The sequence below is a fragment of the Pseudophryne corroboree genome, chromosome 8 (genome assembly GCF_028390025.1).
Source record: "Pseudophryne corroboree isolate aPseCor3 chromosome 8, aPseCor3.hap2, whole genome shotgun sequence".
Taxonomy (NCBI): domain Eukaryota; kingdom Metazoa; phylum Chordata; class Amphibia; order Anura; family Myobatrachidae; genus Pseudophryne; species Pseudophryne corroboree.
Genome location: NC_086451.1, coordinates 106792018 through 106810284, shown reverse-complemented (window position 1 = coordinate 106810284; position 18267 = coordinate 106792018). Strand labels below are relative to the sequence as shown.

Below are 18267 nucleotides of genomic sequence, written 5' to 3'. Positions count from 1 at the left end.
GCAGCAACAAAATGAAGGGGTGACTGGCTATTCACTGTACCCAGCGAGGATGGGAGCACGGATTGCCGATTGGTGCAATGGCATCCTTTCCTCAAATTGTCTCTGTCTTGCCCATGTAGTGTGATCAGTAGCGGCTCTTGCCACAGGCAAGCAGTACTTTTGCCCGGGGCGCCGCCGCCGTGGCAAGAGCCGCTACTAACTAGGATGGCGGCGGCGGTGGGTTTGAAAAAGTCCTCTCCGTGAAGGGAATCTAGATGCGCAGTGAGGTAGCGTCTAGTTTCCCTTCGCGGAGAGGACCTTTCTGTGCAGCGCTATGGGAGAGACGTCATGACGTCTCTCCCATAGCTCAGAGGAGCGGCGTCGGAGACAGAGTGCAGTGGTTGGGAACAGGAACGGGGCTGGTAAGTATTTTTTATTGTTTTTACTAGGTGCACAGCTACTTTTGGGCACTACTAATGGAGGCACAGCTGCAGGGGGCATACTAAGGGGGGCACAACTACTGGGGGCACAACTAATGGGGGCACACTAAGGGGGGCACAACTACTGGGGCCACAGCTGCAGGGGGCACACTAAGGGGGGCACAACTACTGGGGCCACAACTAATGGGGGCACAGCTGCAGGGGGCACACTTACGGGGGGCACAACTACTGGGGCCACAACTACTGGGGCCACAACTAATGGTGGCACACTAAGGGGGGCACAACTACTGGGGCCATAATTAATGGGGGCACAGCTGCAGGGGGCACACTAAGGGGGGCACAACAACTAATGGGGGCACAGCTGCAGGGGGCACAACTAATGGGGGCACAGCTACTGGGGGCACAGCTGCAGGGGGCATAACAGCTACTGGGGGCACAACAGCTGCAGGGGGCACAACAGCTGCAGGGGGCACAACAGCTGCAGGGGGCACAACAGCTACTGGGGGCACAACAGCTACTGTGGGCACAGCTCTACAGGGTGCACAACGCTACAGGGGGCAAAACTACAGGGAGCAAAACTGACCACGCCCCTTTCCTATGAAGCCATGCCTCCAACTTTCGCCCTGGGCGCCACAAGGTCTAGAACCGGCCCTGAGTGTGATGGGATTGCATTGATCATCAATCCAACGATATAGCGTTCAATGATATAGTGCGTGCACACTGAACATTATCGTTCAACGATAACATTCAGTGAGGTCACCGCTGGCATTCCCGAACATGCAGCTCAGCCTGACATTGACGGGTTGAGCTGCATGTCAGCTCAATATCGGTAAACGCTGAACGACGTGCGGGAGCGTGCGTCGTTCATGGTTCATCAATATTACCCCCATATACACACTGGACGATATAAGCCTAAAAATAAACGATAACAACATAAATGTCGTTATCATGTATTTGCCAGAAATCGCCTAGTGTGTACCCACCTTAAGAGGTGCTTTTTAGGTGCTTTTTAACACCACTTCAGCTCATGTTTATGCAATTGGAAACTACTGTAAGACAGGAGGGAGATACGTTTTGTACTCCCTGAGTCTACAGGTAACTTGTTGATTTTCCTGTACACTGACTGAGAGAAACCTGCTCTCACACCCTTACTTCTCTCAGGTCATGCTGCCATCCTTCTACCCTGGTTCAGGATTAATTGTACATCATAGGCAGCTCCTACTGCATTCCCAACCTCCTGTGACCTGCTGGAAAGCTGACTTAGCAGAGATGACAGACTCCCACACTGGCCATAGTCTGATACTCCCAGCCAAATACCTTGTTCCTTAGAACTCGTTTCCTTTCATTTAAAAAAGTATGTTTCCCTAAGACCTGTGAGGCTTAGACAGACCAGCCGAATAAAAGAAAAAGTACTGTAAATTGCCCACAGCTGGGCAAGCAATTATCTATGAATTTACAGATATTAAATACAACTGTTCTTAAAAAGGTCAAACTCCACCTGTGCACATGATACAGCCCTTGTAGCCATTATCATGAATTGTATTACAGTATCTTCTAGAACTGGCAAAGCACACACAGTCTATTGGTATATTTCCATAGAAGTCAGCAATTCCAAAGCATTACATGCAATGCTGTTTATTTCCATTGGTCCTTCTGTATAAAAGATTTAAATACACTCAGTGGTCACTTTATTAGGTATGCCTTCCTAGTACAGGGCAGACCCCCTTTGCCGCAGAACAGCCTGAACTATTCATGACATGGCATCACCAATATGCTGGAAGCTCCCCTTAGATAGTGTCATGGACAGATTAAGGGAGGGGCGACAGGAGCAGTCGTCCCGGGCCCCCCACACATCGTCGGTCCGCTGAGAGCTGCTTCTGAATGCATAGTGCATACAGAGCAGAAGTATGTATTGAGAAGCAGTGGAGTGACTTTGATCGGCAGTGCGGCACAGATAGTGAGTACGGGGTTCAGTATGATTTCACGATGGACAGGATGCCAGCTGTCTGAATACCGACAGAGGCATCCTGTCCATCAGAATCCCAACAGCCCCCTGTAAAGCACTCTAACCCGCCCCTGCTCCCTACCCTAACCCTCCCTTGTGGGTGACTAAACCTAACCCTCCCTGGTGGTTCCTAACCCTAACCCTCCCTTCTCCGCTGCCTAAACCTAACCCTCCCTTCTCCGCTGCCTAAACCTAACCCCACCTTCTAAGTGCCTAAACCGAACCCTCACTCCCCAGTACCTAACCTTCCCATGCCTAAACCTAACCTCCCCCCTGACCCAGGTGTCAGGACGCCAGCGCATCCCGCTGGAAGGATGTTCGGGATTCCGACTGTCCGTATTTTGACGCCGGTATCCGATCGGGGTCTGTATCTAGACGCCAGGCTTGTGGTGTCCTTCGGGATCCCGGCGTTGGTATTTTGATCACCGGGATACCGTTTGTCGGGAACTTAACTGCTCATTTCACCCAGCGGGTGACTGCAGGCCAATCTAGTAGCAGCAATAGCGATGCGCGGGGCTGCGCATCGCTATCGCTGTAGGGGGTAGACACGGAGCGATAATGCTCAAATTCTAAGCAATCTAGTCAGACTGCTTAGAATATCGCTCCGTGAGTACCCCCCTTTAGAATGGAATAGAATATCGAATGACCATCAATGTTTTTTGCCATTAGAAGAGAAACCCCCAAATGTATTAGCACCGCCCCTATTCATTCAAATGAGAGTGTCTGTGGGTGACTTCATTACCATTACCAAGTTGTATCATCTATTATGAGGTTGTTGGTTTTTTTTTTTTTTGCATTTTTGCCAAATACCCAGGATATCTATAAGGTCTGAAGAGGACCTATCCTATTGGATTGAGTGCATAATAAATGGGGAAACTAAGGGTGGGTACACATTAAAGGTTATGTCGTCCCATACCGCGTATCAAAACAACATATCGTCCACATCATCTAGTGCAGTGACGTATTTCTCATTAGGCACGAGAGCCACGTGCCTACGGGCGGTACTTGTTTGGGGACGGCACATGGATGCTTGTGTTGGTAACATCAGCCAAAATATACCAGTAACTGCAAAATATTTCCACTGTACTGTACCATATACCATCTTGAATTGAGTGTAAATGGGTTATACATGCACATACTGCGCCTGTAAACTGTCCTACCTAGTAAATATGAATGCATAATAAAACATAAAAAATGTCATAGTGGCTTTTGTAATTATTCTATTAAATTGGCTGTCATCAAATGAAGGCTTATAGCCAATCAATAAAAATAATAGTTATTCACTCCTAAATTCGCCCCTGAGTATACCCTCAATTGCGTGCTCCAGCGGGTCATCAGCGACGTCGTCACATCTGATGTCCTGCAGGTCAGATGTGGTAAACAGGCGGATGACGGCATGCTCCTGATGCGGTCTCTAAACAATATAGAGCGCAGTTGCGCACTATATTATTTTGTGTGTACGGGCAACCGATGTACCTGTAAAATGTATTGTCCTGTCGGGCACGATCCAAGTTGTTGTAATCAGTGTCGGACTGGGGCATGAAGGGCCCACAGGGAGAATGCATTGGTCGGGGCTCATGCTTGGGGGGTGTGGCCAGCTGCCAACACTTGGATAACCATTAGAGAGTGTATGGTCTGGTTCCCTTAATAAATATGTATAGTAAATTCTGCTAGTGCATGCATGATAATGTACCAGATTAATAACAGCAGTGCACTGTAGAAAATACACCATAGTTCTGTGCAGTATAATGTGACATATGTATAATTCAACTGCACAGTCTGGAACCTGATCCCTAAAGGAGGAGGTGGGCCTCCAGGGAGTGGGGCATAACGGGGGTTTCCCCTGTACCCCGGTTGTAATGTGTACCTGGTCTAAGAGTGTGGGGCAATGTATTTTTTAATAAAGCACTTTGTACTATGAAGTGTGTGTCCTGCCCAGCGCCAGCTCCAAGCACGTTTGGTTCGAGTGGCCGCGCAGGGCGCTGGGTTTTTAAGGGCCGCTGTCACTTTCAAATATGGTGCCGGCCGCTAGCCAATCAGAGCTCGCGAACCGGCTCCTGATTGGCTGCTGGATCGCGAGCTTTGATGGGCTCATGAACTGGCGCCATATTTGAGATGCCCGCCGCACTGCCGCAGGAGATGGGGAGACCGTACTTACTGAGGGGAAGGAGAGGCAGACGCTGTGCTCTCTTCCTCTCCCCTTGGACACCAGCAGCATGCCCTGTTCGTGGAGCCCAGCGGCGGTGCTAGGAAAAGGGGGGTCCAGCAGCGGAGGAGCCCAGCGGCGGAGTTTGAAGAGGAGCCCGGCAGCGGAGGAGCCCAGCCGCGGTGTTTGAAGAGGAGCCAAGCAGCGGAGGAGCCGGCGGCGGTGAGCAGCACTACTGGGGGCATATCTGGATCTGGCACTGTGGGGCATATCTGAATCTGGCACTGTGGGGCATATCTGGATCTGGCACTGTGGGGCATATCTGGATCTGGCACTGTGGGGCATATCTGGATCTGGCACAGTGGGGCATATCTGGATCTGGCACTGTGGGGCATATCTGGATCTGGCACTGTGGGGCATATCTGGATCTGGCACTGTGGGGCATATCTGGATCTGGCACTGTGGGGCATATCTGGATCTGGCACTGTGGGGCATATCTGGATCTGGCACTGTGGGGCATATCTGGATCTGGCACTGTGGGGCATATCTGAATCTGGCACTGTGGGGCATATCTGGATCTGGCACTGTGGGGCATATCTGGATCTGGCACTGTGGGGCATATCTGGATCTGGCACTGTGGGGCATATCTGTATCTGGCACTGTGGGGCATATCTGGATCTGGCACTGTGGGGCATATCTGGATCTGGCACTGTATCTGGCACTGTGGGGCATATCTGTATATGGCACTGCTGCGGGGCATATCATGTGTATCTGGCACTGCTGGGGGGCATGTTATGTGTATCTGGCACTGCTGGGGGCCATATCATGTGTATCTGGCACTGCTGGGGGGCATATCATGTGTATCTGCCACTGCTGCGGGGCATATCATGTGTATCTGCCACTGCTGCGGGGCATATCATGTGTATCTGGCACTGCTGGGGGGCATATCATGTGTATCTGGCACTGCTGGGGGGCATATCATGTGTATCTGGCACTGCTGCGGGGCATATCATGTGTATCTGCCACTGCTGCGGGGCATATCATGTGTATCTGCCACTGCTGCGGGGCATATCATGTGTATCTGGCACTGCTGGGGGGCATATCATGTGTATCTGGCACTGCTGGGGGCATATCATGTGTATCTGGCGCTATACTGGAGACATTAAGTGTAAGGAACACTACTGTGGCTGTTATGTGTAAGGCTGCTGATTGTGTGTGTAGAGGGGGGTGTGGAAATTTATTTATTTATAGTTTGATAATAAGAAGTTGCGAGGCCACGGCCATTTTTCCGGGGGGGGGGGGGAGGTGGAATATTCTCTCTCGGGGTGCTAGTAGGCCTGGAGCCTGCCCTGGTCCTGCCTTTCTTTTAATACACAATATAAATTTACTGGTACTTGTGGTTCTCCAAAGGTTATCATTCCTTGTCAGCCTTGCTGGGACCAATAGTCCACTTTTAAAGAACATTATTATTTTTACTGTTATTTATTAATTCTCGCTGTACCCAAAGCTCTGGGGGTATGGAGAAAAGGGCTGGTTATCATTAGGGAAGAGGGGCCCAATTTTTTGGGAACCCTCACTTCCCTAGGTTTACAGCCCTACGTTGACCCTACGTAAGCCCTACGTAAGGCTGGCAAACATTATGGCAGGGGGACCCAATGCTGCTCGTCTTCTTACAGTGTCACCAGCCCTGGTTAGTGAAAAAATAGGGGGAAACCCTCACAATTTTCCACCTTATTTCTATGTAACAATCTTAACAAATACACAGATGTGTCCTCTTACATCCTTGCTGCAGTCACGCTAAATAGCCCTTCAAGTCGCGCCATGCCATGGTGGGGCTCGGTAGAGCTGAACTTTTTTTTGTGTGTTTGTTCCCGTGGAAATGCACCTTAGTCGCAAAGTAAAGCAATAGGAGGCACAAGCACCTCTTGCTGATTAAAATGATATGCAGCATGCCTATATTCTGTGTGTGACTATGATTGTATTTGCATACAAAATGCTATGCTACAGTGTCTTCCTGGAAAACACTGTGGGCGGGATGTACTAAAGCAAAAATGCGGTAAAACCCCCGAAAACGGGGGTTTTACCGCATTTTCATATTTAATAAGACCCTACCGCAGCGTTTTCGGCGTCCAGGGTTTTCGCCATCTCTGGATGGCGAAACCCTATAGAAGCCTATACATGATCGACCCCCGCCGCAGACGCCGACCCCCCTTCCCCCTGGCTTACCTTCCTCCAGGCTGCCCTGGACCCGGAAGGTAGTGTCCTCCTCCCCCTAGCAACGCAGCCGGACGTCCTTCCGGCTGCAGGGGGGAGGAGGAGGTGCCGGGGGCAGCCTGCTGCTGCTTCCCGGCATCTAGCCAGTGTGGGGACCCCGGGGAGGTGACGGAGACCCCCCGCAGACCACCTAACAGGTATCGCGGGGGGCCTCCGTCACCGCATCGCGATGTTGATCGCATATGTTAGTACATATGCGATCAACATCGCTGCGGTAACCGGCGAGGGGCGGCGATGTATGTTAATACATCCCGCCCTGTATGTGTAACGCGTTGCGTGTAATGCAACTTGTAGCGCACGGAACAAAGAAGTAAGAGGACACCTCTTTAGCTGCTGCCTCTTACTTATTTAACACTTTTGAAGACTTGAACCTCTCAGTAGTGTGATGCCTTGGGGCAGTTGCCTTGCGCTGGCCTTGGGGATCCCATGACCTTGAACCTTAGTGTTAGGGACTCACCAGATGAGGTCACCTAGTTGCAGTTGGTGGGCTCATAGACTGCAAGGTGGAGCTGGCAAGCACATACAAACATGTAAAGCTGTATGTAATACATGTGCTGGCTGCCTTACCCAATCAGCAGCCGCAGCACGCACAGGACACGGGAACACCACTGAGCTTATCTTCAATAAGCCCGTCCCTATACTCACATTGGCTGATTTTACAGGAGTCTGGGGGCGGGCTTATTGAAAATAGACAGGCTGAGCACTATGTGCCTGTGTCCCGAGCGTGCTACGGCTGCTCATCCCCGGGTAAGATATCCAGTGGTGCTGTACCCGTTAACCAGGCCCTAGTCCCAAGCGCCCCCACCCCCATGTAGACAGCACCGGCAGAGAGAGGACACTGCTGCAGCGACAGCCTCTCTCCCCAGCACAGCACACACGCTGCTGTGTGCTGTGCTGGGGATAGAGGCAGCTGCAGCAGTGTCCTCTCTCGTGCTGCTTTTCTTTGTTCAAACGGTCACTGACCTGGTTCAGCTAGAATACGTTTTGTGCATCCTTTACTGAAACTCAATTTAAAGAAAATGATTAAATCTTAAAGTGTGTGAGGTAAATGTATTATCTTCTAGACATTATCCTATTTATTTTCAATAGCATTTATCCAATCTGGAAGATTGCTAGGTGCGATAGTTATGTCAGAACAGGCTCCCCTTCCCCATATGCACGACTCAGAATCACACAGAGAATTTGATACACAACCACAACACACCTATGACATCCCCACAACTCAGGGTGGTTGCATGCGATTGTGTTCTCACTGCCAACTTCAAGGAAAGACAGGTCAGGCCAGGGGTTGATGCAGGAACTTCTCACCTGCCCAGTGATGCTAGTCGCTGTACAACAGCGCCAGTGGTACATACGGCAGGGAGCAGCCTCCCTCCCTTGCGCAGCACATGCTGCTGAACTGGGGAGGGAAGGAGTCTGGGGAGGCTTCTGCTGTTTGCGCCCTGCCCACACCCACCCAATCCATCACTGGATCTGACTCAGAATATAGGACAGACATACACAAACACGCATACATTTGCATCTGCGCATGCACTGGGAGTATACATATCCATTTGATTCCACTGAGTGAGAGCAATAGAAATTAGAAATCAGATTTAGGGTCTATTTACTAAGCTTTGGATGGAGATAAAGTGGACAGAGAAAAAATGTTACAGGCGGTGTTTGAAAAATGACAGTTAGGAACTGGTTGGCTGGTACTTTATCTCCGTCCACTGTATCTCCATTCAAGGCTTAGTAAATAGACCCCTTAGTCCCAATGTGTGAACACCAAAAAGGATACAAAACCGGCCAAATTATGGTCAGTCGACACACCAAGTCATCCCAAGCACCCGAGCATGGCATTAATGCTTTATGTGGCCAGAAAACCACAATGAATATCAGAGAGAAAGTGAAGAACACACACACTCATATATGTGTGTGTGTTATATACTGTATTACAATATATATATATATAGCATTACATAGGCATGTGTCAGCAAGGAAAATGCATCTTACCAGTGTATCCCAGTGCACAGTAACACATGAACTCATTCCTCATGTCAACGCAGGTTCCACCATTCTGACATGGGTCCGATTCACACTCATCAATGTTCACAGAGCAGTTTTCCCCTAGAACACAAAGCCAGTGTGGTCACTTGAACAGTATCAGTCCCATACTTTTGAAGCACGTGGGTCATGCAAAATCAGTGTTTCTCAACTCCAGTCCTTAGGGAATCCTAACAGTGCATGTTTTCCAGGTCTCTTCACAGAATCACAGGTGAGATAGTTAGTATCACCTGTGGGTCTATTAAAAACTCTCAGTCAGTAATGAATGTGCTTCAGCAAGAGATCTGGAAAACATGCACTGCTAGGATTTCCTAAGGACCGAATTTGGAAAATCTAGGACCAGCACACACTCACTGGAAAAATGTCTATCTTTGGCAAAAAAACACTTATTTATACAGCAATAAGGCCTTCTGACTCAGGAATATAGGGCCTAATTCAGATCTGATCGCAGCAGCAAATTTGTTAGCAAATGGGCAAAACCTAGGGGGTCATTTCGGGTTGATCGTAGCTGTGCTAAATTTAGCACAGCTACGATCATTCACACTGACATGCGGGGGGACGCCCAGCACAGGGCTAGTCCGCTCCGCATCTTAGGCAGCGATGCCTTTGCACTTCAAGAGTAGCTCCCGACCAGCGCAGCTTTAGCGTGCTGGCCGGGAGCTACTTGTCGCTCCACGGGCCGCACGGCTGCGTGTGACGTCACGCAGCCACCGCAGCCCGCCCCTTCAACCGCTCCCCCTAAACGGCTTAACGCCACCGTCCATCCCCCTCCCGCCCAGCGACCTGCTCTGCATCAGAGGCGATCGCTAGGCAACGATGGCTGCCATGCGCCGGCACACTGCGGCGCCGGCGCATGCGCAGTTCCAACCCGATCGCTGCGCTACAACAAACTGCAGCGAGCGATCGGGTCGGAATGACCCCCCATGTGCACTGCAGGGGGGGCAGGTATAACATGTGCAGAGAGAGTTAGATTTGGGTGTGATGTATTCAAACTGAAATCTTAATTGTAGTGTAAAAATAGGATTTTAATTACCTACCGGTAAATCCTTTTCTCGTAGTCCGTATGGGATACTGGGAATCCATTTAGTACCATGGGGTATAGACGGGTCCACTAGGAGCCATGGGCACTTTAAGAATTTGATAGTGTGGGCTAACCCCTCCCTCTATGCCCCTCCTACCAGACTCAGCCTAGGAAACTGTGCCCGAGGAGACGGATATACTTTGAAAGAAGGATATAAAGGATAGTGGCGAGATTCCGAACCAGCACACACAAACCATAGGAAAGCTATGCTAACCCAACTTTAAACAGGAACAGCAACAGCTGAACCACCAATACTTAACCAAGTAACAGTACAGGCAGAACGAAGCACCGGGCGGGCGCCCACTATCCTCTACGGACTATGAGAAAAGGATCCTATTTTCTCTTCTTACATCATAGAGGATACTGGGGTTCCATTTAGTACCATGGGGATGTACCAAAGCTCCAAACCGGGTGGGAGAGTGCTGAGGTTCCTGCAGAACTGACTGACCAAACTGAAGGTCCTCAGAGGCCAAAGTATCGAACTTGTAGAACATAGCAAACGTGTTCGAATCAGACCAAGTAGCCGCTCAGCAGAGCTGTAAAGCCAAGACACCCTGGGCAGCCGCCCAGGAAGAACCCACCGACCTAGTAGAGTGGGCCTGTACAGATTCTGGAACAGGCAAACCTGCCGTGGAATAAGCATTCTGGATAGTGAGCCTGATCCAGCGTGCAATTGTCTGCTTTGAAGCAGGAAACCAATTTTATTGGGATCATAGAGAACGAACAGCGAGTCGGATTTCCTGTCACAAGCTGTCCTCTTTACGTATACCTTCAAAGCCCTCACAACATCCATCGACTTTGAAGTATCAGAGGTGTCAGTAACAACCGGAACCACAATAGGTTGGTTGATGTGAAACGCTGACACCACTTTAGGAAGAAATTGCTGAGGAGTTCTGAGTTCAGCTCTCTCCTCATGGAAAATTAAATAGGGACTTTTGTGAGACAAAACCCGCAGCTCCGACACACGTCTTGCTGAAGCCAAGCACAACAGTGTGACGGTCTTCCACGTAAGATATTTTATGTCCACCTCCTGTAACGGTTCAAACCAGTCTGATTGGAGGAACTGCAGCACCAAATTGAGATCCCAAGGTGTCGTGGGAGGCACAAAGGGAGGTTGGATGTGCAGAACACCTTTCAAGAACGTCTGGACCTCAGGGATAGAAGCCAATGGACAAGACCAAAATCTGGACTTTTATGGAGCCCAGATGTAGGCCCACATCCACACCTGACTGCAGAAAAAGCAGGAAACGGCCAAGACGAAATTCCACCGCAGAATAATTTCTGCTCTCACACGAAGAGACGTATTTCTTCGAAATACGGTGGCAATGTTTAGACGTTACCCCCTTCCTGGTTTGGATTGTAGTTGGGATAACTTTGTTAGGGATCCTTCTTCTGGCTAGAATCAGCCGTTCAACTTCCATGCCGTAAAACATAGCCGTGGTAAGTCCTGATAGACGAATGAGCCCTGTTGCAGAAGATCCTCGTGAAGAGGTAGAGGCCACGGATCTTCGAGGAGTATTTCCAGAAGGTCCGCGTACCAGTCCCTTCTTGGCCAGTCAGGAGCAATGGGGGTCATTCCGAGTTGTTCGTTCGTTATTTTTTTCTCGCAACGGAGCGATTAGTCGCTAATGCGCAATGTCCGCAGTGCGACTGCACCAAGTAAATTTGCTATGCAGTTAGGTATTTTACTCACGGCATTACGAGGTTTTTTCTTCGTTCTGGTGATTGTAATGTGATTGACAGGAAGTGGGTGTTTCTGGGCGGAAACTGGCCGTTTTATGGGTGTGTGTGAAAAAACGCTACAGTTTCTGGGAAAAACGCGGGAGTGGCTGGAGAAACGGAGGAGTGTCTGGGCGAACGCTGGGTGTGTTTGTGACGTCAAACCAGGAACGACAAGCACTGAACTGATCGCAGATGCCGAGTAAGTTTGGAGCTACTCAGAAACTGCTAAGAAGTGTCTATTCGCAATTCTGCTAATCTTTCGTTCGCAATTTTGATAAGCTAAGATTCACTCCCAGTAGGCGGCGGCTTAGCGTGTGCAAAGCTGCTAAAAGCAGCTTGCGAGCGAACAACTTGGAATGACCACCAATGAGTATTGCTTGAACCTTTTCCCTTTTTATTCTTTTTAGAATTCTTGGGATCAGAGGAAGTGGACCATCTGATAGACCCATGGAGTCGTCAGAGCGTCTACCGCCACTGCCTGTGGGTATCCCGACCTGGAACAATACCGCTTGAGCTTCTTGTTGAGACGAGAGGCCATCATGTCGATTTGTGGATATCCCCATCGACGTGTCAAGCACCTGAACACTTCCGGGTGAAGGCCCCATTCCCCCGGTTGCAGGTCGTGTCTTCTGAGGAAGTCTGCTTCCCAGTTGTCTACTCCCGGAATGAAGACCGCTGACAACGCCACAGCGATTTTTTTTTTGTCCAGAGGAGAATTCTTGACACCTCTGACATTGCTGCTCTGCTTTTCGTTCCGCCCTTTGGTTTATGTACGTCACTGCCGTCACATTGTCCAACTGGACCTGAATGGCCCGATCTTTAAGATATGAGGCCTGCAGAAGGGCGTTGTATATGGCCCTGAGTTCCAGAATGTTGATTGGAAGGATGACTTCCTGACTTACCATCTTCCTTGAAGCTGCACCTCCAGGATGACTGCTCCACAACCTCTGAGGCTTGCGTTCGTGGTTAACAGAATCCAGTTCTGAATTCTGAACCTCTGACCCTCAACGAGGTGAGAAGTCTGTAGCCACCAGAGAAGGGAGATCCCGGCTTTTGGTGACAGACGGATCCTCTGGTGCATATGAAGATGCGATACGGACCATTTGTCCAACAGATCGAGCTGGAAGAGTCTTGTGTGAAACCTTCCGTATTAAAGTGCCTCATAAGAGGCCACCATTTTCCCCAGAAGGCGAATGCATAGATGCATAGATATCCGGGTTGGCTTCAGGACATCCCGAACCATCGACTGGATTATCAATGCCTTTTCCAACAGAAGGAACACTTTCTGTGATTCCGTGTCAAGAATCATTCCCTGGAAAGGGAGCCTCTATGTTGGCTCTAGGAGAGATTTCGGAAGGTTCAGAATCCACCCGTGATCCTGGAGAAGCTTGGTTGAGAGACCAATGCTGCCCAGCAACCTCTCCCTGGATGGCGCCTTTATCAGAAGATCGTCCAGGTACGGAATTATATTCACTAACTGTTTGCAGAGTATAAACATCATCTCTGCCATCACTTTGATGAATACCCCCAGTGCCGTGGAGAGACCAAATTGCAGGGCCTGGAACTGGTAGTGACAGTCCTGCAGTGCAAACGTAGATAAACCTGATGAGGCGGCCAGATCGGAATGTGAAGGTACGCATCCTTGATATCCAGAGACACTAGGAATTCCCCTTCCTCCAGACCTGAGATCACCGCTCTCAGAGACTCCATCTTGAACTTGAACACTCTTAAGAACGGGTTCAAGGACTTGAGGTTCACAATCGGTCGTACCGAACCGTCCGGTTTCGGTACTACAAACAAGTTAGAATAGTACCCCTTGTTGTGCAGATGAGGTGGAACTGGAACAATGACTTGAGTCTGTACTCTGTACCAGTTTTTGGATGGCATGCTATAAAGTTATACTTGTCTCTTGTGAAGCTGGTAAACCTGATTTGAAGAATCTGTGAGGTGGGAGCTCTTGGAACTGCAGTCTGTAACCCTGGGAAATAAGATCTATGACCCAGGGATCCCAGCACGAACTTGACCAGATGTGTCTGAAGAGTTTTAGTCGGGCTCCCACCTGACAGTCCTCCAGGCATCGTGGTCCACCGTCATGCTGAAGGCTTTGAGGAAGCAGAGCCTGAGCTCTGTTCCTGAGCACCTGCAGTTGCTGGGTTGTGTGGTTTACCTCTTGCGCCTCTGGAGGCCGAAGAAGCACCTCTGGATTTGCCCTTAAACTTGGCCATCCGAAAGGACTGTAAATTTGAAGCTGAATAAGCCTTCCTGGCTGGGGGAGCTGCGGAAGGAAGATACGTAGACTTACCCGCAAGTAGCTTTGGAGATCCATTTGTCTAGTTCGTCTCCAAACAATGCCTCTCCTGTGAATGGTAGGCCTTCCACGCCTTTCCTGGAGTCCACATCAGCAGTCTACTGGCGTAGCCACAAGCCCCTGCGTGCTGACACTGCCATAGCGGTGGTGCATGCATTAAGCAAACCAATCTCTTTTATGGCTTCCACCATAAAGTTCGCAGAGTCCTGTATATGCTGCAGGAGTAAAACAACATCACCCCCTAGACAAGGAATCTAACCCCTCAATTAGGTTACCTGACCATTTAGCAATGGCTTTTGTGATCCACGCACATGCAATAGTGGTCCTCTGGGCCACCCCAGCAGCTGTGTACAATGATTTGAGTGTAGTCTCAATTTTCCGATCAGCCGTGTCTTTTAAAGAGGCTGCACCAGGGACAGGCAATACAATTTTTCGTGACAGCCTAGAGACTGATGCGTCCACTATCGGTGGATTTTCCCATTTTTTCCTATCCTCCAGAGGAAAAGGAAAAGATGAGAGCAACATTTTAGGGATTTGAAATTTCTTATCAGGATTAACCCACGGTTCTTCAAACAGGGTATTCAATTCCTTTGACGCAGGAAAAGTGACTGAGGACTTCTTTTTTACATTAAAATAAGATTCCTCACACTCCTCTGAAACCTTATCAGGAATATGCAGAACATCTCGGATAGCCTCTATTCCGTGTGACAGAGTAGTATCTCCCCCCTCCAAATCCACCTCGCCTTCCTCCATGTCTTACCCGTCAGCGTCAGAGTCAGGTTGCAGGATATGGGCCAGAGATAATTTCTGCGGACAAATGGGAGGGGATTGAGACGCTGGTTTGGGGACCGAGTCTCTATTCATAAACTCATCCACAGTCTGTCTTAAGTATTGCGTCTCTTTTTCATTGCGGGATAATTTTGTAGAAATATTTGAGATCATTCTCTTAATGGAATTAACCCACTCCGATTCAGCCCCGCTATTCTGGGAAGGTACACTGACCTGAGTACCTAGTAGTGAGCCCCATGGTGAAGAGGAACACTCCGCTGTACAAGAAACACACTCTTTTCCTGACATAATATAAATGTGACAGCACACACACACACACACACACACACACACACACACACACACGAGAAGGTTAAGCACAATTAACCCACAAAGAGCCCTTCAGGGAGACACAGAGTTATTTGGAGCCAGCCCTCACCGCGCCCTTATCGCTAATGCCAAGCTTAGCCGGGTCGCAGACTAAGCACTCTGATAGGGGACTTAGTACATTAATAATCGTCCCCCTCCCTGCTTTGACACCCTGATTCCGCTAAGGTAATCTGGAGTCTCCCCTGAGGAGCTGCACGTCCCTGTCAGTCAGCGTCTGTGTCCACTGCAGAGGGAAAATGGCGCTGCTGAGCTGCTGGATCCTCTCATAGTGAAGCCCCGCCCCTTCAATGGCGCGCGGTCTTCCTGCTTTTTTTTATACTGGCTGAGGTAATCTGGTGCTTAAAATGGAGAGAAAACCGTTTTAAGGCTGTTTTTGCCAGTGTGGGTACTATGGCCCTCATTCCGAGTTGTTCGCTCGCAAGGCGATTTTAGCAGTATTGCACACGCTAATCCGCCGCCTACTGGGAGTGAATCTTAGCTTCTTAAAATTGCGAACGAAAGATTCGCAATATTGCGACCGAGTACACATCTCGTAGCAGTTTCAGAGTAGCTTCAGACTTACTCGGCATCTGCGATCAGTTCAGTGCTTATCGTTCCTGGTTTGACATCACAAACACACCCAGCGTTCGCCCAGACACTCCTCCATTTCTCCAGCCACTCCCGCGTTTTTTCAGGAAACGGTAGCGTTTTTTCCCACACGCCCATAATACGGCCTGTTTCCGCCCAGTAACACCCATTTCCTGTCAATCACACTACGATCGCCTGAGCGAAGAAAAAGCGGTGAGTAAAAATCCAAACTTCATAGCAAATTTACTTGGCGCAGTCGCAGTGCGGACATTGCGCATGCGCACTAAGCAGAAAAACGCTGCGATGCGAAGAAATTTTCCGAGCGAACGACTCGGAATGACCTCCCATGTACAGTGTACCAAGATGCAGCTGCGTACTGTGTCTGGAGACGCATTCCGCCCGGTTAGAAGCTGTTCGTTTCCATACCCTCATGCCGCCATAATGGCCGGAGCCCTAACCAGAATGCTGGCTTAGTACTCACCACTCTTCATTCTGCTCTGTTAGGGGTGGCGGCGTGCTACGGGAATGTACGCTCGCCGTGGTGGGGCTTGCAAATATGTTACCTCAGGAGCTCAGTGTCCTGTCAGCGGGAACGGGACCATTAACCCTTCCAGAGGTTGGGCCGTCCCCCCCCCCCCCCAAAGTGCCACGAAGCAGGCAGGCTGGTGCCAACCAGCCCTGCCTGAAAATAACAAACATATAAAATAAATGCAGAAAACTCTTCAAGAGCTTCCATAAGCGTGACCGGCTCCTCCGGGCATATTTTCTAAACTGAGTCTGGTAGGAGGGGCATAGAGGGAGGAGCCAGCCCACACTATCAAATTCTTAAAGTGCCCATGGACCGTCTATACCCCATGGTACTAAATGGAACCCCAGTATCCTCTAGGACGTAAAATAAAAAAAGAAAGCAGCCAGTATTTACCCTGCGCAGAAACAATATAACTCACCCAAATCTAACTGTCTTTGCACGTGCTATATCTGCCCCCCCCCCCCCCACACACAGTGCACACGCTAGGATTTTTAGCTGCGCTGCGATCAGGTCAGAACTGCGCATGCACCGCAATGCCCGGGCACATCGTACGGGTACAAAGCGGATCGTTGCTGAACTATGGATTTTACGAAGAATCCACTTGCACAGCCGATCGCAAGGAGATTGACAGGAAGAGGGCATTTGTGGGTGTCAACTGACAGTTTTCTGGGAGTGGCTGGAAAAACGCAGGCGTGTCGAAGCGTTTGCAGGGCGGGTGACTGACGTCAATTCCGGGCAACAACAGGCTGAAGTGATCACAGCGGCTGAGTAAGTTCTGAGCTACTCAGAAACTGCACAAAACTTTTTTGTAGTGCTCGGCTGCACATGCGATCGCACACTTGCAAAGCAAAAATACACTCCTCTATGGGCGGCGACTATCTGTTTGCAGCGCTGCAAAAAACAGCTAGCGAGCGATCAACTCGGAATGACCCCCATGGTTTTGCCCAATTACTAACAAATTTGCTGTTGCAAAAATCAGGCCCATAGTACAATCTATTGCTCAGAGACTGAAAATGGAGCTGTTCTGAAAACCAAGATAAAAACCTGAAAAAAGTGCAGTTTTTGCGGCACAGCAACATATCACAGGGTTTTCTATTACACATACACTTTGCACAGTAGAAATCATTGATAAAGATTACCCAACCTTTGTGCCATTCTACTAGGAATATAGACTACCTATCCATGTGTTCCTGAAGCAATGCTCATGTTGGTGTGACAGTTTCCCGGCAGTCAATAATCTTACACTTTTTGGCCTTGTGGTATGACTTGTTGACAGTCATCGACAGGAGAATGTCAACAGGGTCGAACTGTCAACAAGCAGCATGTTGACATGCTCAGGGTGTCGATGGTGACCATGTTGACATTAATCATGGTGACCCGGATGATATGTTAACATGATGAACTGTCAACAAACTAGACTGGTGGTCCAGTGGCTTCTTATCTTTAGTGGCATCAGCAGTGGCTCCAGGATCTTCTTTCAGGTCCCAACAGCCATGTGACAGTTACTTCCAGCACAGACCTCCAATGCTGCAATGTTCCAGTGAGTATTTATAACCCTAATCCTTACCCCTAACACTCCCCCTAGTGCCTAACCGCCTTGGGTGGTGCCTAATTCTAAGTGTCGGCATCCTCAGAATGTCAACATTCCACATGGCAACATTTCAGACATCCACATTGTAGATCTGTCAACAGTTTGTGCAACAATTTGAACCACGTTGATGTACTAATGTCAAAATTGTTGTGTTGACCTTGAAAATGTCGGCATGGTTACTGTCGACCATTCTACCGGATATGCATACACGCGTCTATTTACCCACCTAGGACATACATGAATGCACACCCGGTATTGGTATGGGCCACAGTCAGATAAGTCAGAGACAACATTTGCGCACATTATGGTGGAAATATTAAAAATGTTACTTCACAGCACTATATAATACAGCTATATAACTACACTGTTTCTATCATTTCAACTATTTCTCTATTCCATACTTACGTTCTCTTCCGGAACG

General features: G+C 49.3%; 1 protein-coding gene across 1 annotated transcript in view; it reads right to left on the bottom strand.

Moving 5' to 3' along the window:
- CRB2 (crumbs cell polarity complex component 2) overlaps positions 1 to 18267 on the bottom strand; it is a 298555-nt gene that overhangs the window by 91004 nt on the left and 189284 nt on the right. Inside the window, exon 5 of the mRNA XM_063938516.1 lies at positions 8840 to 8953. Within this exon, the coding sequence (XP_063794586.1) occupies positions 8840 to 8953 (114 nt within the window). The remainder of the gene's footprint in view (positions 1 to 8839; positions 8954 to 18267) is intronic.